The sequence below is a fragment of the Epithele typhae genome (genome assembly GCF_022376455.1).
Source record: "Epithele typhae strain CBS 203.58 chromosome Unknown BXZ73scaffold_14, whole genome shotgun sequence".
In the NCBI taxonomy this organism is placed as follows: Eukaryota; Fungi; Basidiomycota; class Agaricomycetes; order Polyporales; family Epitheliaceae; genus Epithele; species Epithele typhae.
This window is the reverse complement of record NW_025954205.1, coordinates 324,694-343,918: the sequence shown is the minus strand read 5'-3', so window position 1 is coordinate 343,918 and position 19,225 is coordinate 324,694. Positions and strand designations below refer to the sequence as shown.

General features: G+C 58.6%; 6 protein-coding genes across 6 annotated transcripts; 3 read left to right on the top strand and 3 right to left on the bottom strand.

Moving 5' to 3' along the window:
* Positions 1–618: 618 nt before the first annotated feature.
* BXZ73DRAFT_99901 (uncharacterized protein) lies at positions 619–911 on the bottom strand (the record flags this gene model as incomplete). The annotated part of the gene is made up of 2 exons (XM_048028157.1): positions 619–839; positions 887–911. The coding sequence occupies 2 exons, from the start codon at positions 909–911 to the stop codon at positions 619–621; spliced, it is 246 nt and encodes an 81-aa protein (XP_047879476.1).
* A 2,022-nt stretch (positions 912–2,933) lies between these two features.
* BXZ73DRAFT_99900 (uncharacterized protein) lies at positions 2,934–5,143 on the bottom strand (the record flags this gene model as incomplete). Its single annotated transcript, XM_048028156.1, has 21 exons — positions 2,934–3,056; positions 3,128–3,224; positions 3,292–3,316; positions 3,379–3,436; positions 3,499–3,526; positions 3,588–3,600; positions 3,659–3,705; positions 3,758–3,858; positions 3,914–3,956; positions 4,013–4,028; positions 4,084–4,131; positions 4,165–4,189; positions 4,252–4,286; positions 4,340–4,365; positions 4,422–4,447; positions 4,500–4,517; positions 4,571–4,580; positions 4,748–4,789; positions 4,846–4,859; positions 4,914–4,992; positions 5,055–5,143. The coding sequence occupies 21 exons, from the start codon at positions 5,141–5,143 to the stop codon at positions 2,934–2,936; spliced, it is 963 nt and encodes a 320-aa protein (XP_047879475.1).
* A 2,997-nt stretch (positions 5,144–8,140) lies between these two features.
* Positions 8,141–9,633, top strand: BXZ73DRAFT_76344 (uncharacterized protein; the record flags this gene model as incomplete). The annotated part of the gene is made up of 4 exons (XM_048022403.1): positions 8,141–8,749; positions 8,801–9,003; positions 9,299–9,390; positions 9,518–9,633. 4 exons carry the CDS (start codon positions 8,141–8,143, stop codon positions 9,631–9,633), a joined length of 1,020 nt encoding a protein of 339 aa, XP_047879474.1.
* Positions 9,634–11,528: 1,895 nt separating this feature from the next.
* BXZ73DRAFT_76343 (uncharacterized protein) lies at positions 11,529–12,934 on the top strand (the record flags this gene model as incomplete). Its single annotated transcript, XM_048022402.1, has 3 exons — positions 11,529–11,581; positions 11,639–12,524; positions 12,584–12,934. 3 exons carry the CDS (start codon positions 11,529–11,531, stop codon positions 12,932–12,934), a joined length of 1,290 nt encoding a protein of 429 aa, XP_047879473.1.
* A 2,065-nt stretch (positions 12,935–14,999) lies between these two features.
* Positions 15,000–16,348, top strand: BXZ73DRAFT_76342 (uncharacterized protein; the record flags this gene model as incomplete). The annotated part of the gene is made up of 3 exons (XM_048022401.1): positions 15,000–15,052; positions 15,177–15,939; positions 16,007–16,348. The coding sequence occupies 3 exons, from the start codon at positions 15,000–15,002 to the stop codon at positions 16,346–16,348; spliced, it is 1,158 nt and encodes a 385-aa protein (XP_047879472.1).
* Positions 16,349–16,563: 215 nt separating this feature from the next.
* Positions 16,564–18,171, bottom strand: BXZ73DRAFT_76341 (Aldo/keto reductase; the record flags this gene model as incomplete). The annotated part of the gene is made up of 11 exons (XM_048022400.1): positions 16,564–16,646; positions 16,705–16,835; positions 16,914–17,160; positions 17,222–17,260; positions 17,293–17,406; positions 17,465–17,531; positions 17,587–17,679; positions 17,733–17,822; positions 17,877–17,913; positions 17,970–18,093; positions 18,150–18,171. The coding sequence occupies 11 exons, from the start codon at positions 18,169–18,171 to the stop codon at positions 16,564–16,566; spliced, it is 1,047 nt and encodes a 348-aa protein (XP_047879471.1).
* Between the last annotated feature and the right edge of the window lie 1,054 nt (positions 18,172–19,225).

Here is a 19,225-nt window from a genome sequence, read left to right as displayed (position 1 = left end):
TTCGCACTTTTTTAGGACGAGGGGGATACTGCGGTGATAAAAGATAGTGGTGGGTGGTGGGCCCACCTAGGGCTGGTCGGGATGTCGGGGTGAGTACTGCCAGCGGCTGTCACGGCCATTCCGCAATGTCACGCGTGCGCAGGCCTTGGCGAGTGATGTGTGTCACGCCCGTCTGCAGATCCGGCGACCATGACTCTCCGACAGGAGATTCCGCTTGCTAGCCACACCCACTTGCTCGGTCTCGACTGAACGGCACGCAGCCAGTCGGCCCTCCCCGACGTATGTTCTGGGGATCATGATCGACTTGCAGAATCACAAGTACCACCAGTATCAGGATCAGCAACATGCACGCGTCGCTCGCAGTCGTCTCGCCTCGACGTCCTACCCCTTCCTCCTGCCTTCCCCCAGCGACGCCATATCTGTCCTACTCGTTCTGCTCTTAAATGCCATGCTTTCGCGGCCTGTTTCAAGCCCCGGGGCCTCGTCCACGACCTTCATCGCCACCTTCGCCGTCCTCGCTACGAGCCCCCTTCCTCTCAGCGACCGGTGCTGTCGCGCTGGTTGGCGGCATGGAAGGGCGCGGTAGTCAATCGGGTGCTGGAGACGGACACGGAGCTCCTAGAGCTGGAGCGCGGTCATCGATGGCGAGTCGATGGCCATTCGGAAGAGGCCAAGAGGCTCCGCGGGGAGGTACGTCCAATAGTCATCTTTTGCGAGAAGGATCGCGGCGTTGTGGACGGAGAAGTCATTGGGGGACGCAGCGAGAGATCCGCCTTGGATACAGGATGGTAGAGGCGGAGAGCATGAGAGGGTGAAGAGGGCTTGCGCGATTGACAGGCCTAAATCTGGGTCAGCGTTTCGTCATCTATGCGTGCTCCTCCCCAACTCAACCTGGAATTTATCCAGGACATATGCGGGCTCTGGTAAATGAGCGACCGCAGTCGTGGGCGCAGTGCGAAGACGCGGGACGCGCCTGGTGTGAGCGTTGCGAGGATGATGACGCACAGGGACGGTTATGATAGGGTAGGATAGGGTGCTTCTGCAAGTGTTCGCGCATCATCTCTCACCCAGCGATTTATTCTCGAACTGCTGGAGACCGTGCGAGCCCGACCAGCTTGTGCCTCTCCGTCGGGGCACGGGCTTCGGGAGGCGAACTCTCTTGGCGGGGTCTTACGGTGCGTTGCGATTCTCCTTCCCCGATGGAATCGTACTCCAACATTTTGCTTCGACAGTACGTATATGCGTAGTCGTACAGCTCCTGCGGAGCTCTGATAGAACATGTTATGATGATCACAAGGACGACGCCTCTTCTAGCGTTCGGTTGCCAGACCGTTCACGCCAAAACATACCAGCCGTTTACGCACGGCGAGTAAACCTGTGTCCCCGAGCTTCCGGGTCCCGTGCCCAAGTCCACGCCAGTGGAATGCGCACAGGTTCCCCTGCCTTCCACTGTTTTCCCGTGGTCCCTTGCCATTTCTTCCGCGACGGCCATGTCTTCTTCCATCGTTGCTATACTACAGTATACTACCCTCGCATCGCCTCCTCTCAGTACATGACAATCCATTTTTCCACCCCGCTCCACGAGTCCACGACGACGGATGACGTCAATCGTTCGATGGATGTCGGTGAACTCCCCGGGAGGCTCGAGCCGGGTCTGACGCGCTCGGCTCGACTCAGCCTCGGCGAGCTCGGTGCGAGCCCATCCCACGATGCGCTGCCGCGGTCCGCGGTCCACGGTCCGCATGCATTCGCCTAAGGTAGACGCGGCCAGGAACCAGCCACCATGACATAAGCAGGCGCCCCCCGTTTATCCTGCCTTTTCCCCTCCGCCCCTCACCCATGTTTGAAGATTCTGGTCTCTGACAATGATAGTAGCTATCCTTAGCTCTCAATGCTAGGAAGAACTTTTGTGATATTCTCATTTTTGACCGAGTTATTGGCCAATAATTGAAGATGTTCTAAAACGTCGCAGAACACTGTTTCAATGTGTTTGAGCACGGTTTAAATCGGCGAGGAGAAATGTTTGAAACGGGCGTCTATAGTAGACGCTGAACACGTGATGTACCGGCCCGACTTGTACCGTCCGGAAAGGCAATGGGAACAGTGTTCTGCTGCATGTGCCAGCCCTCTGAAGCTCCCATTACAGCAGATAGTCATACTTCCATCATGGAAGACTCAGCCGGTTATACAAGGGACATTACACAGGGTGGGGGTTGACAACTTTCCGCCTGCCCCACCCGTGCCAGTTGACGCCGAGGAGCTTAACGCTCTTCGGGACTCGTTCTCACTGTGCCAAGCGAAGCGCAGAGGCTCCTGGCCACCGTTGGGAAGCGATCTGGGACATGCATAGGGCGCAGTTAGACCATCAAATGACAGAAGCAGCAAAAGATTGTGTGCAGATGTCTATGGAATACATGTTTTGACCACCTCTCAAGAGGCGATGACTCGCCGGCGAGATTTGAAACATTCCCACGCCACCTAGATTGCTTATGTCATGGTAGCTGGTTCCTGACCGCGTCTACCTTACACATGTACCACCTCGAGCGTCCGCGCGCACTTGGTTAGGCTGAACCATTCGCCCTTGATCGCGCGCGGATCAGATCGACCGATTCGTACAGAGCCCGAGGGAAGATTGCACGTTTGCTTCCGCGCGCGGGATCCGATATCCAGGGCCGCGCCCCGCCACGGGCTAGCAAACACCCGGCGCGGAAGCGCACGAGCCGGTCCACTGCGAATGCATGCTCACATGGGACGCGGCGCGGCCGCCTGAAAGCGCTCCACGGCTAACTGATAGATAGATCCAAGGCGTGAATACTTGTCCGCACATCGGGTATGTACAATAACGTAGCACAACACCACCGCGTCCCTCCCGCGCGCACGAAGATAGGCCCGAGCCCCACGCACACACGTGCGCAGCGCGCACCGCTCAGATCTCAGACTTTGCTGTCCGCGCCGAACGCGGTCTCGGACCCGTACACGTCCGACGTCGCCCGGTGGGGCCCGCCGGCGATCGCCTTGAGCTCGTAGCGCGTCGCGTCGATCGTGTTGCTCGCGCCCTGCGGGAGGCCCGCGTCAGCGGGCGAGTCGGGCGGAAAGAGAGAGAGAAAGAGACGAAGGGGACACGCACCATCGAGCGCCCGGAGGGGAAGCTGACGAGCGGCGGCTTCGAGACCGAGGGCGTGACGTGGCTGAACTCGTTCGAGAGGCCGCGGCGGGCGTTCAGGCTGGTCGGCGCGGGACGCGGGGGCGCGGGTTAGGGGTGCATCGCGGGGGAGGGGTGCGCGGACGTACGTGGCGACGAAGACGTTGGCCTGGACTGGAGGCGGGGAAGGCGGCGTTAGTCGGGAGGGGGCTCGGAGAGAAGAGCGGCGGACGTACGCTTGCTGATGAAGACGTCGCTCGCGATCCAGATCATCGTGTTTGGGTAGAGGAAGGCCTGGATGGACGGAGGTTTCAGGCGTCAGGCACCGAGGAAAAGGGGAGAAGAGGCAGACGTACGAAGACGATGCTGATGATCAAGGAGAGACTGATGCGTGCGAGCCGATGAGCACAATTCGCTCGCAGACACCCTTGAGCGGACCACTTACCCGCAAAGCATGCCTGCGAGCGCAACGCAAAGTCAGCGGAAGTCTCGCGGAAGAGGCCTAGCGGCACGCACCAGTGGTCACGGTGTACTTGATGAGCAAGTCGATGATGGAGTTGGTGCTAAGGAGGGGATCAGGCCTGCGATGACGTAGGGCCACAGCGAAATGCGCACCGGCGAATCTCAGAGCGACTCGAGAAGAGCACGTATACAAGCACGCTCGTCGTGATCAGGTCGCCGACTTCGAGGAGCACACTGCCGATACCGGCGAGACGCTGTGGAAGGCACGGGTCAGTGACGGTGATGTCGGTGTCCAAGCAAGGTACCCACTGCGCCCCTGCGAAGCCACTCGAGTGGGTCCGGCGCAGTGTATCTGAGGGAAAGAGGGGATCAGGTAATGCCTGTCATGCAGGGACACGCTACTCTTACCCGACGACCGAAATAGCTGTCGACCCTGAGTTAGCGCTGCGTCTCTGGGTGAATCGGGGAGCGTTACGTACCGATGTAGCAACCTTGGAACGAGAACGAGAGCCGGCCGGTGAGACCCGCTGCGCGCATTCAAACAGAGGGTGTCGGCTCACCGTAAAACGAGACCACGAAAGCGAACTAGACCAAACATAAGCACGAGTCAGATGCGCGTATCGCCGGACTCGTCGTGGACCACTTACAGCGACAGCGACGAGTGGTCTGTACTGACGACCGACTGACAACTCGCTTAGATGGGCGCACTAAAAGGGACGGATGTGATTCGCTTACGAAGCCAGACGCGGCGCATAAAGAAGCTGTCAACCCGGACGTGAGCGCATGAGCGACGAGCAGAGAACTGCCATGAACGTACATCTCCACCGCTACCGGAGTGAAGGTCTGATAGATTCTGATCAGACACGAACAAAGTGTACGGACGGACCAAACTCACCGCAATCGGGGGTAGCAGCTTGAGATGGTGGGGATGAGAACACATACTAGAAGAAATCAATATGGACGCACCTGGATAATACTGGGTCGACTAGAGTGAGCAGGTGTCAAACCAACAGATACACATTGACACTCACTCGTGCATCCGCTTGGTGAGGACAACGGGGTTTGCCCAGTTACTTATCGTATAAAAATACCTGGGGACGCTCATTCAGCGACAGGTATCGGTCAGGGCGTACCGAAACTCACGTCTCTTCCAGAGCTACAACGATGGTGTACGTTTCAGTGATGCTGCAAGTACGCGCGTTAGTCTCGTGGGATAAACGGACGCGTCAAGGGCAGCTTACAAGACGAAAGCGACCTAGGTGATGCGCGTGAGCGGCCGTTCTCCAGTGCGAGTCAGAAAGTCACTCACCCAGAGCTTAAGGTATAGCTTTTCTTCCGTGAACATCCGATAGTACTGGAACGTCTGGTGAATAAGAAGCCCATACATACTGGCCACGGGGAGGCGGGACGTTGAGCGCAGAGAACATCGGGATTCGCGATGGAGACTCACAGCATCGCGATACTGGTACATATGAGGAGCGCGCCCAGCGTGCTGTCTACAGCAGGCACGGCGGGAGGGGAGGCGGAGGAGGAGTCCATGGTGCACGACGGGGTGGCTACGGAGCGCGAGCGCATTGACCGCTGCGGTGCGTATATGTATGGCTCCCCGTGGCTTCTACGGGAGTGCCGAAACGACGGCATCAGAAAGATGAACGGATGATGGAGAGATGTCCCTCAATGTTTCGAGCCCGGAGAGCGGCGCGGGTGTGGTAAACTGGCAGCAGTCCCACGCTCCCGCGAGCGGACGGTGTGAACGGTCGTCAACACTTTCCAGTGCACCGACAAGCGACGGTACTGTCCAACGGGTGTCATGGGCACTTCCCGTAAAGGCGAGCAACGATCCCGGGGATTCCTAGGTCAGAACCCGGAAGATTGTCTGCGGCAACTTTGGCAAAAGCTTGCCACGGATGATCTGCTCCACGATAATCAGTGGTCAACTTGTCGACAGACGCTCCATGCGACGACTCACGATCAGAGGTGTACTTGTTGAGCACTCGTGACATGACGCCGGGGCTTCGCTGACGATTTTCGGACTCTCGGCGATACGTAAGTAGGACGCCCAGAAGTCTTGGGTGCTACGCACAGCCGAGCGAAGTGATGAGATGAAATCCGACCGGCGTAGGCGGTCGGTAAGATTCCTCACCGATGGCGTACGGCATATTGTTGGGGCGTTCGCATGGCCTTCCGCATGACATTTGCTCCGGTCGTATTCATACCTGGTGCCATTTGGGCGAGACAGGGTCGAGAAGGAGGGGGAGGAGGACAGCTGGCCCTGGCCACGTGGCTCATTCGGGGCCCCGGCGGGCGCCGCAAATACATCCATCCGGAACTCCCACGATCCAGGGGCTGCGCCTTTCGAGGCCCTACATTTACATGATCTATCGTGTTCTGGTTCCCAAGTAATCCTATAACGCGGGGGTACGAGCATCACCGTCTCCAAGCTTCAAAGCTCCAAGTTCGCCCGTCGGCACAGAAAGGCCGCAAGGGTGCGCGCGGTGCACTCGCCAGTGCCACACCTCGTCAACCCGCTTTGCAAATACCACATACATGTGGTATTTCGAGAGCTCTCAGATGTCGTCCGCGTTCCGACGCCTACGGAGGGTCGCGGGCTTGTCTATCCCCGGTGTTTGCAGAACGACAGACCCCCCAGCTAGACAGATCTAGCCGTGCGGCAGTGTTGCGTTTCGCCCACAGCATCCCCGAGCAAGCTGCCTTCGCCGGGTACGCGATGTGGGATCTAGAGGCGGAAGACGCCTTGCGGAATCGCGTGTGCGGGGAATTTGGAATGGTCTTGCACCTGAAGCCCGCACTTGTACGCGATCGTGATCACTCAGGATGGCGTAGACAGGGAACCGCAGATGATGGATGATCGTCGGGGCATGACATGAAGATAAGCCTCGGAAGGATAGACAGACAATGATGACTTGGGAGAAAGACAAAGAAAACTGTCACGAGAGAGGATGCAACATAAATGCATCGAGTGGGTGGGAAAAGTGTAGAGCATGTTCGCTCATGCGTGACGAACCGCCGAAGTGGAGATCATGCGCACAATATATGCGCTGTGAACTCTTTCCGGCGATTGGCGACACACGGTCGCCGGAGGTGTGAATCACGCGGTCGGCGTCGTCACAGCACACAAGCGGGGCACGAACGGGCATTGTGTGTCCGACACTGATAACGCGACGCCCACCCTGGGAGAGGAGAGGCGTCCAGGGGCAAGCACAGAGACAACCCTCCAAGAAGGGTCTCCGCGCGAGCCATACGCGCAGCATTTCCTGACGACCGACAGGTTAGAACGTGCGCAACCGACAAGAAGCATAGGTCATACCCAAAGTCACCATATCCCTGCTGTTAGTGGGTGTATAGCGAAAACGTGAAGCCTTCAACCGGTCTGAGCGACAGTTTATCGAAGAGCAACGGAGAATCACTCACCATGAGCCGTTTCCTCAGCCTGGACCCGCATCCTTCACCGAAGCACACTCCGCGCAGGGTGAAGCCATGCCGATGATGCTCTTCGATCCTCCAAGACCACCCACATTCGCTCCAACGTCCACCACACCGCGCTCTAGGCCGCACGAAGACCGATTCACGAACATCACAGCTCACCAGATGCCTGGCGTGTTTCGCGTGCAGCGTCCTCGCTTCCTCTTTGTACCTAGCGATCCCCTCCCGCACTCCGCCTGCTCATCGCCCGCGCGAATATTCCTCTCCAGCAGCCCCCTCGTCGCCGCACACGACTGCGCGGGCGAATCTGCCTCGGCCTACGACACAGTCATCGCGTGGCCGGCCGCGGCGCGAATATGGCGTCGCTGGGGGAAGGCAGGAAGGAGGTTGAGGCGAGACGACCGCGTGCATCTTGCGAGTAGATCATGGTCACTGGAACATACGCCGGGGAGGGATGACTGGCGTGCGCCATTCGGTCGAGACCGAGCAAGGATGTGTGGTTGGCAAGGGGAGTCTCTTATCGGAGGGTCATGCCCATAGTCGCGAGATGGCTGCGGGCAGGCGTGACATGCGTGAGTCGCCACGGTCTGGCACACGCGTGACAGTCCGGAGCAGCCGTGACAATTGCAACGTGGCAGTCACTTTATCGATCATCGCGACCTTTCTCCCTTGCCACTCCCCGAGATCCGCTACTTCTTCGAGGTCGTATGGACAATGTGGCGGCAGGACGTAATTCAAGCATCATTTCACCCTCCAAATGGCGCAGGATAGTGTCCAGTATCTGGTCACCGACACCACGTCCGTAGCCGAGCACATGCTTATCATGAAACATCTTGACGAAGAACGGCTGCAGCGTACAAAGGCCCCTTTCGGAATATCCCCTTTGAGCTCTGGTTGAAGGTGATCTCTGATGTCGACAGCCGGGAAGACCTCGTTTGCTTGTCAAAAACGTGCAGGTCCATTCGATATGCGATCAGGGATTTTGTCGCCGACTGGATCGCCGTGATCCGCACGGAAGAGGACGCTGATCAGCTTGCGACAAGGATCCGTGGCACTCCCAGGTTGGCGCATAGCATCCGCGAGGTTCGCGTCATGCCCCTTGAGCAAGGCATCCTTCCAGCCGCAGCCCAGACGGAGATAGTCAACATCGTGGTCCAACTTCCTGAACTAGTCACACTGCGACTTTTTGTCCGATATCCGGTACTGTTGGAGCAACTTTCCACTCGGTACCTCCCTCGGCTGAGATGCTTAGATGCACCCCTATTCGATTTTTACCCTTTCTACGCCTTCTACCAGCGTAATTCCCATATCGAGGAGATGCAGGTACCGCACGACGTGTACTGGCCCGATACCCCAACCACGACCCTACCATCGCACCGCTTCTTGACGTGTCAAGTCCCCATTCTCACCGGAGGCCTCCGACCGTTGCGGCATGAATACCCCGTCGACATCTCGACTCCCACCCCTTCGCTCAACTGCGTAGCACGTGCGGAATTCAGGGCGCTCACCCACCTCCGCCTCACGAGGACAACCGACCGCACCTTCGAGGACGTCGTCCACGTGCTCGGACAGCAGCTCGTCAGCCTCCGCGTGGTGGAGCCGACCCTGGCCGAGTTCCTGCTCAGCGGAGCGGCGTTCCCGTTCTCCCTCGTCTTCCTCCGCGCTCCCCGCCTCCGATACTTGGAGCACGGGTTCTTCAAGGTCCGTCCCTCCCCCGTCCATGCCTGCCCGTCGACCGACGCACCACAATAGCCGCGCACCACGACCGCGGGCCCACACTTCTGGCTCTGGGGACCCACCGCCTGCCCCGAGTTCCAGCTCAGGCTCCGCGACCAGGCCTGGTACCCGGCGCGCCGGGCGGACGAGACCGTCACGCTCGCCTGGCACCACGGAGACGCGGCGCTGACGGAGCAGGCGACGTTGGACGGGCGCGGGCGACGGCTGGTGAAGGAACGGTTTGCGGACATGCGGAGGGATCGGTGGAGGACGGTTTGACTCGGGGACGGTGAGGTTGCTCTGCGACCCTGTCGGATGACGGTGGGTGTGGCATGGTCGATAGATGTGCCGGTGGTGTGCAGGATACGCGCAGAGATGAGGCCGAGTAGACCGCTGCGTCCCGCTCAATCCGTCGCCGGTGACCGACTGGCGCAGTCTCCCGTAAGTATTCAATCCTCGGGAGACGGAGCGCCTCGTTTCTCGGGCGGGATCGACGTCAGTGAATGCACGGATGACTACGCTTTCGGATGGAAGACGTCTTCGCCCTTCGGGTATCGAGCTATTTCTGAAGGCGGGCGTAGACATCGGGGGAAGGTGGGTGAGGATGAGGAAGAAGATCGATCGAGGTGAGCGACGGCGAAGTCGTGTCGGACCCCGACGTGACGACCGTGAGGATGCCGTCGTCGACGAACTAGTTTTGTACGGCACCCCTGCGAGGCATGACACTATCAGCGTGACATCGTCGGCGTGCAGCCCGGAAGGGAAGTAGTAGAAGAGGTCTACACGCCCTTGCGCAAGAACGGAATAGCGCATGGTCCACCATCAAGTCTGCGCACAAGACCGCGGCCGAGTCAGTGTCTATTGTATAGTTAGTACCTGCACTCGAAGCCGTGTGCGGTCGCGCAAAGACGTGGTGCGTGTGGAACACCCCGAGGACCCCTGACCTCGCGTTCATGGACCGCAGTGCCTACGCGAGACGTGGAGCGAGGGTAGTAGGGATGCAAAAACGGAAGCAACCATGGAAGAGAGCAGGGACATCGGAGACGACATACATCGGGCGCGGGAAGACACCGGACCACGGGGAAAACGGTGAAAGGCAGGGGGACGTACATACGGGATGCACTAAAGACGGAGCCTGTGCGCGTCGCACGACCTGGGGATTGACGTGGACTTGAGCACGGGACCGGCAAACTCGGAGACACAGGTTTCCTCGCCTGGTATGTTTTGGCGTGAACAGACTAGCAACAGAACGCTAAAAGAGGCGTCGTCCTTGTGCTCGTCATAACATGTTCTATCAGAGCTCCGCAGGAGCTCTACGACTACGCATATACGTACTGTCGAAGCAAAATGTTGGAGAACGATTCCATCGGGGAAGGAGAATCGCAACGCACCGTAAGACCCCGCCAAGAGAGTTCGCCTCCCGAAGCCCGTGCCCCGACGGAGAGGCACAAGCTGGTCGGGCTCGCACGGTCTCCAGCAGTACGAGAATAAATCGCTGGGTGAGAGATGATGCGCGAAGACTTGCAGAAGCACCCTATCATAACCATCCCTGTGCGTCACCATCCTCGCAACGCTCCCACCAGGCGCGCCGCGCGGTTTCGCACTGCGCCCGCGACTGCGGTCGCTCATTTACCGGAGCCTGCAGATGTCCTGGATGAAGTCCGGGTTGAGTTGGAGAGGAGCACACGTAGACAACGAAACACTGACCTGGATTTGGGCCTGTCAATCGCGCAAGTCCTCTTCGCCCTCTCATACTCTCCGCCTCCAGCTCGTCCAGCTCGTCCAGTTCAACAGCCTGACCATCCTGTATCCAAGGCGGATATCTCGCTGCGTCCACCCATGACTTCTCCGTCCCCAACGCCGCGATCCTCCGGACCTAATCAGAATGCTCCCAAAAGACGAGTGTTGGACGTACCTCCCCGCGAGCTTCGCCTCTCATCCATGACCGTGTTCCAGCTCTAGGAGCTCCGTGTGCACCGTCTCCTGCACTCAATTGGCTACCGCGCCCTTCCAAGCGGCCAGTCAGTGCGACAATGCCGGTCCGGAAGAAAGGGAGTTCGTAGCGAGGACTGCGAAGGTGGCGATGAAGGTCGGGGACGAGGCCCCGGGGATTGGAACGGGCCGTGAAACCAAGGTGGTTTGGAGCAGAACGGGGACCACGGGCGCAAGTAGGACAGATATTGCGTGGTTGGGGGAAGGCAGGAGGAAGGGGTAGGACGTCGAGGTGAGACGACCGCGAGCGACGCGTGCATGTTGCTGATCCTGATACTGGTGGTACTTGTGGTCTCCGGAACATACGCCGGGGAGGGTCGACTGGCTCCGCACGCTGTTCAGCGGTGGCCAAGCAAGTGTGTGTAGCTAGCAAGAAAGTCTCCTGTCGGAGAGTCATGGTCGCTGAGCGCTGGATAGCGCAGGCGCCTGGGGCGGGGCATACGCGTGACATTACGGCAAGGCCGTGACAGCTGCAACGTGGCAGCCACTTTAAATTTGACGTTTTCACCCTACCACCGTCTGTTATCATCGCAGTATCCCATTAGTCTTAGTCAGGTCCAAACTCTGCGCTCTTGTGCGTAGAACCGGAATCTATTTTGGCGAGGTGAGCACGTAGCTTTGTGCGTAAGACTACCAGTGACAAGTGTGTCATGACTCATGCCTCTGAAGGGCTTTCTACCTACTCTTCCACTCGCCCTGAACCACTACTTCTTCGAGATCGTATGGACAATGTGGCGGCACCACGCAATTTAAGCATCAGTTCACCCTCCAAATGGCGCAAGATTGTTTCCAGGATCTGGTTACCGTCGGCAAAGATGAGACAATGTGCGTGGCTATGCACATATTATCAATCATTTTGACGAGAACCGCCGCAGCTCACAGAGACACCCGTCGGACTCTCCCCGTTGAGCTCTGGTTGAAGGTCATATCTGAAATCGAGAGTCGGGAAGACCTCATTTGCTTGTCAAGAACGCGCAGCAACTTTCGAGAGGCGACCAAGGACCTTGTCGCCGACTGGATCGCGGTGATCCGCACGGAAGAGGACGCTGACCAGCTTGCGACGCGGATCCGTAGCGATCCCAGGTTCGCGCAGAGGATCCACGAGGTTTCCCTCTTGCCTCTTGAAGACATCAGATACACCTTTCCGCCCCCAGCTCAGATGGAGCTCATGCTCGACGTCGTTGTCCAACTTCCTGAACTATTCACACTGCGACTCTTCGTTCAAGTTCCAGAACTATTCAGAGAGCAATCCTCCGTCCGATGTGCTGCATCGCTGGAGCTACTTTACAGGCGACACCTCCCTCGGTTGAGATGCCTCGACGCACCCATCTTCGATTTGGCCCCTTTCTACGCGTTCCTCCAGCGTAATCCCAATATCGAAGAGCTGCAGGTACCGCACGACAGCCTCGGGTCCGTTTCCTTACCCGCGAGCCTGCCATCACTCCGCTTCTTGACCTGCCAATTCCCCGTGCTAGTCGGATTGACCACAAGCATCCGAGAGTCGCGATTCCATCCCCGAGTCACAATCTGGGACACTCTCCGTCCTTCTGATCCACGCACATTACGCGGGTCCCTAACCCACCTCCACCTCACGGGGTCACTGCACTACACCTTTGAGGAGGTCCTTAACAAGCTCGGAGCAAACCTCGTCAGCCTCCGCATGGCGGAGCTGACCCCGGCCCGGTTCCTGAGCGGAGAGGCGTTCCCGTCCACCCTCATCCTCCTACACGCGCCCCGCCTCCGGTACCTGGAGCTGGAGTTCTTCAAGGTGCGTCCTTCCTCGCCTCCGTCTTTGCGTGCGCGCCGACAAACGCACCACGACCGCAGGGCGGGTTCACGACCGCACGCATCTGGCCACCCAAAAACCACCACGAGGGGCCCAGGGACCACAACCGCGCTTCGTTCCCGGCGCGCACGGCGGGCGAGCCCCTCACGCTCGCCTGGTGCCTCTCTAACAAGGTCTCGGGTGCGCCGCTCGACTCTGGTGATCTCCTCCGGTTCCGCCAGAGGTGCAAGGAGCTCGCGCTCTCGGTGTTGCGGAGCGCGGCGCCGCACGTCGGGTGCATCTTGTATGGACACAAGGTGCTGACGGAGAAGGCGACGTTAGGCAAGTGCGGGCGACGGCTGGTGAATGAGCGGCTTACGTACGTGCGGAGGGATCATTGGAGGACGGTTTGAGGACGGCGATGTTACTCTGCAACCCCACCATGTCAGATACCGGTGATGTGCACGCCGCGCGCATCGTACCAAACCACCGACGCGAACCAACTCCAATCGCACATCCACCAGCCCGCGCGCCGCACCAAACGCCCCGTCACCGACACCTGCACCACCATATCACCGAAACACCCGCGCGCGATCGCTGACAAGACCCCGCGCAACGCACATCGACACGCGCGCTGGCCGACATCGCCGCCACCACCCCGCTGCTCACGCGCATGAGCCGAGAAGACTGATAGCCTCGCCACCAGCCAAGCCCACCGCGTCCTCGGACGTCTCACATCTCCCCGCACATCCAAACGCTTCTCGCTCACCTCCCCGTGCTCCATGATTCAACCTTCTCGAACTTTCTGTATTCCTCGATGCCCCGCATTTCCCCGCTCCGCCCCATTCCCGTTCCCTTTGGTCTCACTTTACGATATCCCAGCTCCGTCCGTATCTTCTCCATGTTACCAACCACCCTCCCTACGTCTCGCTCTCATAGCTCGTGACCACGCTGCCGTTGCGCGGCTTCTACTCTACACCTGCTCGTCCTACTCACTACGTTCGTTCAGACGATTCTACCTTGGTTTCTCGCCAGTATGCCCATCCCGCACACCCCCGGACTTTGTTGCTACGGCCTGTGTCTTTTCATGTATTCACCCCCGTCGCATCCGTGCTCTATCTACAGTTTTCGACGCCCCCCACATCGTGTGTGCTACTCACCCAAGCCCACCGTCCGTCTGCCACCGCCGCTTCTACCCCTCCGCCTTCCGTCTATCAGCCTTCTGCCGCCGTCCGCCGAGTCGCCTCAGTCGTCTCACCGTCCTCCGCATCGTCTCCGCGCGCATCACGCGTCCTTCCTCTCCTTCTCGCGCTCGCCTCCTCCTCTCGTGTCGGGCCGACTTCCCGTGGTACAAGCTCGACGAGCTCGCACGCGATCCCTTCGCAGATATCCCTTCGTCGCGCGCCTCCCGGCGTTAGCGTCCCATCACCGGTTGACGTAGCATGGCCGATGAATGTGTGGTGGTGTGCAGGATGCGCGTAGAGATAACGTGCATGAATCGTGGGTCATCCGTCCCACCGAATCCCTCGCCGGCGACTGACTGACGCAGTCTCCCGTATTCGATCTTCGTACTAGCTGGTCCATCTCGCCAGCCAGACCGTCCTGCATCCGGGTTGAATCGCGCACTGCTTCCACTAGCGACTTACTATCCGTGCTCAACACCACGGTCCTCCGGACCTGATCACAATGCTCCCAAAAGACGACCGTTGGACGTACCCCCCGGCGCGGCTTGGCGTCTTCCGAATGGTCACTGACTCGCCAAGGATGTACACGCTCCAGCCCCAGGAGCTCCGTGTCCTTCTCCAGCACCCAAGTAACTGCGGACCCCTGCAATGCCGCCGAGGCTGCACTGATCACCGATAGGAAGGGAGTTCGAGCGAGGATGGCGGGGACGAGGCCCCGAGGCTTCAAAGCGGCTGCTAAGCGGTAGTTTGAAGTGGCAGACCGAGGATCACGAGCGCAAATAGGGCGTCAAGGCACGACGAATGAACGAGAGCGACGCGTGCATGTTGCTGATACTGATGTCGGTGGTATGTGTAGTGATTCCGCGAGTAGATCATGGTCGTGCACAGAGCTCGGATCGATCGCGAGGCAGCGTGTGTGTGACGTCACATTGTCCAGTGCGAGCGTGATAAGCGCTAAGCGCCAGTCGCCACGCAAACGGCGTCGACGTCACGACACTGCTTTGCCCCTGTACTTACATTCGCGTACGACGTCAACCGTCGCTTCATTGCAACATGCATTCTCTCCAGCCCAACCGTCCACTGCCTGCTATAACTAGCCTCCTACAACCACCGCAGTGTCCCCTTCTTCTTAGTCAGGTTCAAATTCTGTTCTCTCAACGGTGTGCTCGTAAAACCGGAACTCGGCAAGGTGAGCACGTACGGGCTAGGACCCCTGTTCCGATGAAAAGTTTGACCTACTTCATAGAGGTCATATGGATACTATGTCGACACCACGCGCAATCTCATACCCCAAATGGCGCAGGATGGTCTCTCGGATTTGGTCATCGTCGGCAATGACCACTCAACGTGCGTAGCCGAGCACATGCTTATTATGAATCATTTTGACGAGAACGGCTGCAGCTACGCACACAGACTCCTGTCGGACGCTCCCCGTTGAGCTCTGGCTGAAGATTATCTCTGATATCGACAGCCGGGAGGACCTCGTTTGTTTGTCAAAAACGTGCAGCTCCTTTCTCGACGCGACCAGAGACCTTGTCGCCAACTGGATCGCGGTGATCCGCACAGAAGAGGACACTCACCGGCTTGCGACGAAGATCCGTAGCGATCTCAGGTTCGCGCAGAGGGTCCGCGAGGTTCGCGTCATGCCCCTTGAGCAAGGCATCCTTCCAGCCGCAGTTCAGATGGACATCGTCAACGTCGTTGTCCAACTTCCTGAACTAGTCACACTGCGACTTTTCGTCCAATACTCTGTGCTACTGGATCAACTTTCCACGCGACATCTTCCCCAGTTGAAATGCCTTGGCATCTCCGATATCGCCCCTTTCTACGCTTTCCTCCAACATAATCCCCATATCGAAGAGCTTGAGGTACCGGATGACACCCGGCTCCATTCCTCAACCACGACCCTACCATCGGTCCGCGTCCTGACCTGCTCAGTCTCCGTGCTATCCAATTTAACTGCAGGCATCCGAGTCAACCTCTGGACCCCCCCTCCTTTGCACACCTACAGATCGCGCGCACCATGCGGGGCCCTAACCCACCTCCACCTCACGAGGACACTGTGCTGCACCCTTGTGGACGTCCTCATCACGCTCGGACCGCAGCTCGTCGGCCTCCGCATGACGGAGCCTCCCCCGTTTGGGTCCATAACCGAAGAGGTGTTCCCGTTCTCCCTCGTTATCCTCTATGCGCCCCGGCTCCGGTACCTGGAGTGCGAGCTGCGCGAGAGTCAGGTGCGTCCGCCCCCGTCTCCCCTCCGCCGTCTTCATGCGCGCACCGACCGACGCACCGCGATAGTAGCGGTGGCGCGTGCGGTCCTGGCCCCCCAAACTCGAGCTCGACTCGCCCGCAGTCCGCGACCGCGCTTCGGTCCCGGCGCGTGAAGCGGGCGAGCCCCTGACGGTCGCCTGGTGCCTCTCTGACGCCCTTGGCGTAGCGCTCAAGGCTGGGGAACTGCACGGGTTCCGCCGGAGGTGCGAGGCACGCGCGCTCGCGCTGTTGCGGAGCGAGGCATCGCGCGTCGGGTGCGTCTTGTACGGGCGTGGGGTGCCGACCGAGAAGGCGACGCTGAGCAAGCGCGGGCGACGGCTGGTGAAGGAACGGCTTACGGACGTACGGAGGGATCGTTGGAAGACGGCCTGAGGACAGCGAGGTTACCCTGCGACCTCACCATGTCCGACGACAGTGGGTATGGTATGATCAATATATATTTGTGTGGACGGTGTGCAGGATGCGTGTATAGATAACGCTGAACGGACAATGGGTGTATCCATCAATGAATCTAATCATCTGGTCCTGTCTGAAATACGGTTCAATGTATACAATGGCACGCAAAAACCATCTGTCACGGCATTAGTTCAGTGCCCCAAGACCGGAAGAGGCCGGTAAGGCTCCTCAAGGTACTTCGTCTCCTCCTCCGTGAGCTCCACATCGAGCGAGCCTACGACGGGATGTCAGTGCCTCGTTCCCCTCGACCAGAGCGAGCCTAAAAAGCGCACCAAGAATGTCCTCAAGGTTCGACAGCTTCGTCGTGCCCACGATCGGCGCCGAAACGCCCGGGCGAGACAAGATCCACGCCATCCCGACCTGCGCCATGCTGATGCCCTTCCTCTTCGCGAGCTCCTCGACCCTGCGCGTCGACAGGAGCCCATCAGCTCGAGAGCGTAGGCGACGGCGAGGAAGAGCCGAGGAGGGAATCTAGACGCACCGCCCGACGATCTCGGCGCCGAAGCTGACGCGGTTGTAGAGCGCCATGAACGAGTCCTCGGTCGTCCGCGCCGTCTTCTCGTCGAACGGGTGGGTGAGCAGGCCGCGCGCGAGCGGCGACCACGGGATCGCGCCGACGCCGAACATCTTGAGCGTCGGCATCATCTCGCGCTCCTCCTCGCGGTACAGCAGGCTGTAGTGGTTCTGCATCGAGATGAACGGCGTGAGCTTGTTCGTGATCGCGTAGTCTGTGTGGAACGCATCAGCACCGTCGCAGATCTCGGGTTTGAAAAGGTGAACACAACGCACTCTGCATCGCGTGGACTGGGGATTCGAGGATGTTAGAGTCTGGAGAGGTTAGTGGAGCGTGCGGGACGTACATTCATATGCGTAGCAGGAGCTCATGCCGATGTAGCGCACCCAGCCGGCCTTGACGACGTCATGGAGAGCCTGCATCGTCTCCTCGATGGGAGTGCTACGGTCAAACCGATGACCTGACGAAGATGCGCAGTGAGATGGTGAGCGATTTAATCAACATCTGGAACAACGTACATTGAAGGAGATCGATATGGTCGGTCTGGAGACGTTCCAGTGCAGCCTTCACACCGTCGAAGATATGCTGCAGACTGGCATGAGAACATAGCGCCTCGTTCAATGATGGAGAACACGCAGACCTTACGACTGAGTCCCTTTTGGTTGATCACGCCAAACTCCTCAGAGGGTCCCATCTGCTTGATCTTCTGGTCTTTGTAGATAGGAGACCAGAGCTGCAATCGAGACGTAAATGTATATCACAAACATCAAGTAGAGGCGAAGTTACCTTGGTCATAATGACGATCTCATCGCGCGGGAGGTCAAGCTGCTTGATGGCTTTGCCGAGAATAATTTCTGACAGACCATTGGAGTACATCTACAGATTTTCTCGATAACATTAACAAGAAACCAGGGAAGAAAAAAGACTCACGTCTGCGGTGTCGAACGTCGTGATTCCGTGCTCGTACCTGCGTGACGATACTATCAGGTCGTGGTTGCAGCGTGATGTGGAAAGCACACATACGCAAATTTGATGTGCTTGATCGCTTCTTCTTCTGGAAGAACCCAGCCTTGCCAGTCCTTAGAACCGTAGGACATGCATCCAAGAATGATCTTGGAGATCTTGAGGCCGGAGTTGCCGAGACGGACTGCAAGAGACGCATTGTATCACACCGAGCGTATCGGTGAACCATGTAGAACGTACCGTACTGCATTTTTGAGGGCATGGTCAAACGGCTGGGGGTAGGGGTGAAGACGGTTATGAGGGTCGAGTACTGGAAGGATGTTGGCTACACATGTGCTCGAAGCATGCTCAGTATATAAACGTCGAATCCATGACTCACCGGCACTTTCGCCCTGCAGCCGCGTTCGGATGCGCGACTCTGAGTGGAGTAGTCGCCACAGATGTGCATTGAAATCACGGAGTGAAGGTGGATTGATTACGGTGCCCATACCCCGGCCGGAATCTCTATGGAGTCAGTCAGCATGAACACATTCCCACTACACACATGTATCACCTTAAACCTTTGCACCGTAGCAGTGTGGCATGCATGTCCGTGCGGAGCGGTCGTCACTAATGTGCTAAATCCTGGAGGAGTGAGGAGGGCTCCGACAACCGTACGCCGATCGGGATTTCCATGTTGTCGCCCTTCGCCAAGAACGCGTGCCCATGATTTGTGGGTTCCCGTCACCCTGAATAAGCGCCAGTTCGCGCATAAGGTCCGGTTCCATGACGCGCGTTTCTTCCACATGTGTCATTCGGCGTTGAACGTGGATGGTGGAACGGAGGCATGAGTGGGTGTGCTGATCGCTCAGCGACTGGCCATAACTGACCGTGGGCGTGACACTGACACACCCCCGGTGGCGCGGAGGAGGCGCGGGCTTGCACGGCAGGTCTCCGCTGTTCTGACAAGTATGACACCATCAGCACGACGCTGTCGGCGTGCAGCTCGAAAGGGGACGCACGAGGTAAGTAGTGGAGGAGCTCACCCACAGTCGACCCACCGTCTACGCGCCTTCGAGCAAGAGTGCGCCCATGGTGGAATGGCGCGCATTGAAGGGGACGAGATCCAAGCATCGCTCGCTGCCGAATCAAAGTTTGGTGTATAGCACCCACACTCAAAGCTGTGTGCAGTCGCGTTTCTGGTTAAAGAGGCGGTGCATGTGAACCGCCCTGAAGACATCAGTCCCCGTGTTCATGAATCGCGGTGCCTGCTTTACATCGCCGCGCCTGAGGGATGGCCGGTACGCACAAGCATCACGACGATTGTTGCATAAAGC